Source organism: Protopterus annectens, chromosome 2.part0 (genome assembly GCF_019279795.1).
Source record: "Protopterus annectens isolate FY-2018-M chromosome 2.part0, PAN1.0, whole genome shotgun sequence".
NCBI lineage: Eukaryota > Metazoa > Chordata > Ceratodontiformes > Protopteridae > Protopterus > Protopterus annectens.
Genome location: NC_056728.1, coordinates 735,879,380 through 735,884,234, shown reverse-complemented (window position 1 = coordinate 735,884,234; position 4,855 = coordinate 735,879,380). Strand labels below are relative to the sequence as shown.

The 4,855-nt window shown below is 39.1% G+C and overlaps 1 protein-coding gene across 1 annotated transcript in view; it reads left to right on the top strand.

Annotated features, from left to right (window-relative positions):
• The first annotated feature begins 4,232 nt into the window (after nucleotides 1-4,232).
• LOC122792777 (atrial natriuretic peptide receptor 1-like) overlaps nucleotides 4,233-4,855 on the top strand; it is a 1,260,614-nt gene continuing 1,259,991 nt past the window's right edge. Inside the window, exons 1-2 of the mRNA XM_044060347.1 lie at nucleotides 4,233-4,298; nucleotides 4,757-4,855. The exon at nucleotides 4,757-4,855 is cut by the window's right edge and continues 7 nt beyond it. Of these exons, the coding sequence (XP_043916282.1) occupies nucleotides 4,233-4,298; nucleotides 4,757-4,855 (165 nt within the window). The remainder of the gene's footprint in view (nucleotides 4,299-4,756) is intronic.

The following is a 4,855-nucleotide window of genomic DNA, read 5'->3' as shown; positions in this document are numbered from 1 at the left end:
GGCTAGACATCTCCAGCAGCTAGAGAGACCACAGAGGTACCTAACCAAGAGGATTACTGGCTTCAAACAGTTGGCCTATGCAGCACGATTGAAAAAGCTAAAACTGTTCTCTGTTACATACCACCTTCTCAGAGGCAATCTCTGTTTAACGTACAGAGCCATGTCCAACCCAGAATTGTTGAACATGCTCCATCTTAGCAAAACCAAATCTACTCGAGCTACATGCTCTAGGGATATCAACCTCAACACAACAATGAATAGAACATGCTGGAGGGATAGATTCCCTTCGCAGAGACTTCCCTTACTATGGAACAGGGTCCCGATCTACATAAGACAGAGCCCCTCACTATCACTCTTCAAGAGGAACCTTGATGAGTGGATGGGTAACAGAAAGTTCACACCGGGGATCACACCAACAGCACTACTAGATAGGGGCCAAGGGTACTAGCTGCTAGTACAAGGGTCTAGGGAACTACTAAAGGGGAGGTGAATACCGCACAACGTGGCTGGGCTAATATATGCCTTCGGGCAGATAGTCCAGTACCAACCTATCAACCTATGAGCCTATTATTCTTTCTACTTCATGCATTCCAGTTTATCTTCGAGCTTAAGAGTTTGATTATAGCGTAATTTTAAAATATTAACATTAATCTATGACATTGCCAGAATTTGTGTGTTTAAATTATTATACATGCTCTGTAGGAACATACACGTACAACTGTAGTGATTGCCAGTATGCTATAAGGGGAATTCACCACCCCTTTTCTAAAAATAAACTGTCTTTGGAGGGGTTAAGAGGGATGGTGTTAAACCTAGAGTTGAATTCAAAGCCAATCCTGGCCAGTTGAGAGGTCTGCATAATCCATAAGCCATACGGCACACCTGCAAGAATCAAACTCATGCCATTAATGTTGTCACCGAGTTATAATTTTACTAGGTGCAACACAGAAAGATATATCATACGTGCATTTTGTATGACACCTTGAAGAGAAGCCTGCACTGTCAATTCCTAATAGGCATGCGTCAGAAAGAATACTTATGCATGTGCAACAAGATGTGTGGAAGCTCGCTGTGCCAAATGTGATACACTTAACTAAAAAAATCCCTGTGTGACAAAGGTATCAGCCATAAGGATAACAACAAACTATTATGAGTGGATTCCCGACTCGCAGCTGATTAATGCATGCATCTGCCACATGCAATAATATTGTCTGAAACCTCTGCAATTGTCAGATGATCAAGTTTTAAGAAACTGTAAATTTATACGATCGAGAACATATGATCGCGTTTCATAAAACACAAACATAAAGAAAAATCACAAAGATCTACCTTTTTTATGCTTTTGCAGGGGGAAACTACCCCCCCCCCCACCTACACACACACACAAACTCCCTGCAAATTATATATACATACACACACAGTAACACACACACACGCACATATATATATAGACATACACATGTACATATCTATACATATATATATATATATATATATATATATATATATATATATATATATATACATACGCGCGCATACATGTATACGTGTATGTATGTATGTATATATATATATATATATATATACATATATATATATATATATATATATATATATATATATACACATATATATGTATGCACACACAAACGTAAAATGATGAGTCAGCAGAGCGTCTCAGCATTCATTATTAACAGTTGATCGGCACACACACTTTTGACAGTCTAACACTAATGCTCAAAAAACAATGCAGAAATCATTGTTTCCTTCTGCATCACGAAATAGCCTCCGCGCATATATGCTATGTACTAACTCTGAGATTACACAAAAGAAGGCAAAAGAATATGTAGTTATAGAGATCGCACACCAGCCAGGTCAACCAAATTGAGTTAACAAAACAGCCTTGGAGGCTGGGATCATACCCACACTAGGGTTGCCACCTTTTCAAATGCCCAAAGTGGGACATTTTTCATACAAACGTCAGATTTTGCAGGCCGAAACATACTGATGGCCAGTATAAAGGACAGAACTTCACTTTTTTTGCCTAAATAAAAGCTTATTCTTGAAGCATCTTAGTTGCTTATTCTGTTTCTTATAACATTTAGGTGTTTCAACTATAGAATAACCGTTTTATGCAACTATTGCATAAAATATAGGAAATAATTTTGTCCTAAAATCTCAGGACATTTGCCATTTTTACAATTATTTTGTAGGACATAATTGCCCAAAGAGGGACTGTCCCTCGCGAAGTGGGACAGGTGGTAACCCTAACCCACACTGACTGGTGGTCATCATAGAGGAAGGGAAACAAAGAAAGTGCATGTGTACGACATGGAAAACAACAAGTGCATATGTGTAGTATGGAAGAACAGCAACAAGGGCACGTGCATGGCATGGAAGAACAAATATGGCAGGGTTAGCCACTTGCCCACTTGATGTGATCATTGGCTCTAGATTATTGTCACTGTTGGTGTCACACCCTGACCCTGTGGGAAAAATGTGAAAAAATCAGTTATGGATGTGGTGTCTGTAGAAAGAACAGTGGAGAGGACCTTAAAAAATTTGATAAAGAGGGAAATCAAAACATTTAAATACTTAAACTGCAAAAAAAAAAAAAAAAAATGCCAGTAATGTCTAATACAATATTTAACAAATACAGTTGCATTAACTCCAAAAAAATATTTTAATGTACCAATGTAACAAAAAATAATAAAAGTGTACATTCTAGGCAATTCCTCAGGCTATGCTATTCCCCTTAATTTAAAATATCATATTATGTCAAGTAATGTTTAACGGTCTCAGTTTTAAAAATAATGTCATACATATTTGTGGATTCATTCTGGTTGCATTATAACATTTAATATAATATGCTAAAGACGATGTCTTGAATATACAAACGTCTGTCACCGTACAACAAGAAGTTCTCTGGTTTGACTCTCGTCTGGGGAGCCTGCAATGTAGGATCTGCATGTGTGTGTGTGTGTGGGGGGGGGGGGGGGGGGGCTCTCAACCTTCCATCTCCAAAATGAGGAACACTCTCCTTCATAATGTGGAACAAATGGCCAAAATGTGGAACACATACTAATGGCTTACTAACAACTTCAAATAGGTAGGTCATAGGATGGTTAAAATATGCTGGTTTTACTTCTAAAGAAGATCTTTTAATGAATTAATATGATTAATTTCTATTTACCATGGATTTCACTTAAGAACATTCCTAACTGAATGTGTGACAGATTCTTTCAATGTGGAACTTTGAGGAACTTCGAAGCACATGAACTTTTTAAGACCCCAAACGAGGTACGTTCCTCCTAATGAGGTGCACTTGAGAGGTATGTGTCCCACGTAATATAGACCAAAGTCCTGCTCATAAAGGTTATGATTATCTGGCATCCACTGACAGAATCAATTTTCGTGTTCATTCCAGAGTGCAAAAGGATGGCGATCAGAAAAAATAATGAATACGAATTAATATAAATGGTTTAAGCATACATTTATTGGTTGAAACCAATGTCAGTTAATGCGATCAGTTCAATTAATGGGACAATTTTGACTGCAATAATAAAATCAATACCACAACTAACCTGAGACGGAGAAGGCGGTGGCATTTACTTGATCTAAAACAAGGATTAGAAACTGACTGTTCTGTTGTAAAGCGGGCTTTGGTGCTGGTTACCCAACCCAATAGCACTGTGTGTGTACAACAACGATCCAAACTGAGCAAACGTGTTAATTGTCCTTAATACCTTTAACAAAAGGGTCGGTCCTGTCTTTGCAGCCCCCCCCCCCCCCCATGAATCTTATTGGGGAACAGCAAAGTTTTAGGCATTGGAAGGCTTGTGTTACTAAAACCATAATACTAGAGAGCACAGGAAGGTTACCACGCACCTTGTATTTGTGTTTGTGATGATTTTAGGAGGGCAGTAAAGAAACCCTAGCAGTCTTCGATGCATTCTATGGCTATTCCTAAATAATACCTTGAAGAAAACCTCTGACGTCCAGTTTTCTGTAGCCCAACAAGGTGCACAACAAAGCTCTTGTGTAGAGGTCTGCCGCTGCAAGCTGACTCAAATAAGAGCATCGGTTCCAACCCCCTTTCCCCCATAAAAGCACTTCAGACTTTTTTTTCGTCACAGTAACATAACACAGCCCGAGCTGACTGACACAGCCACAAACGCTTGCATTTTAGTACAATTTCAACGCAATTTCTAGGAGCTGCTGGCTAGGACGTGATGGACGCGCTATTTCTGGCACGGACGCAACTCGCAGATGTTGCTTTTAGGCTCCTGTTGCAGCTGGTAGGTATTTTTTTGCTAAGTGGGAACTTTTACTGTTTGCAAGATGTTAGGATATGATAACAGCCGCAGATGAGAATAGATTGTGGGCTCGTTAAGCTAACTTTCCTTGACTATGTTACTGTTTGGTTAAGTTTTATTTTGTTTTAATATTTGCTAAAGCAGTATGAGAAAAAGTACTAAGGTACACAACAAACTTGGGGTTCATGTTCACTGAAATTATAACCGTGGTCTGAAACGGAACATGATGCTTGCATTTCATGGACCACTTGGGAATGCTACATACCACTGTCTGAGGATGAGTGTTACCCACTGTTTTTGCAGGGTAATGCAGGGGTTACTAGACAGGATAGCAGTGTTTTAGGCCATCAGACGTCTGAAATGAGAACTTGTAGATCTTGGCCTAACTGTGTTTGATGTTACCTTCTTTCTAAGTTTATTTATTAAGCATATATTTTTAGCTTACTTTGTTAGAGCCAACGAGGGCATGGCACGACCTGGATAACACCGATTATGACTGCTGGCCGCTGGAGAAACCCGATGAATTCAACATGATAGAC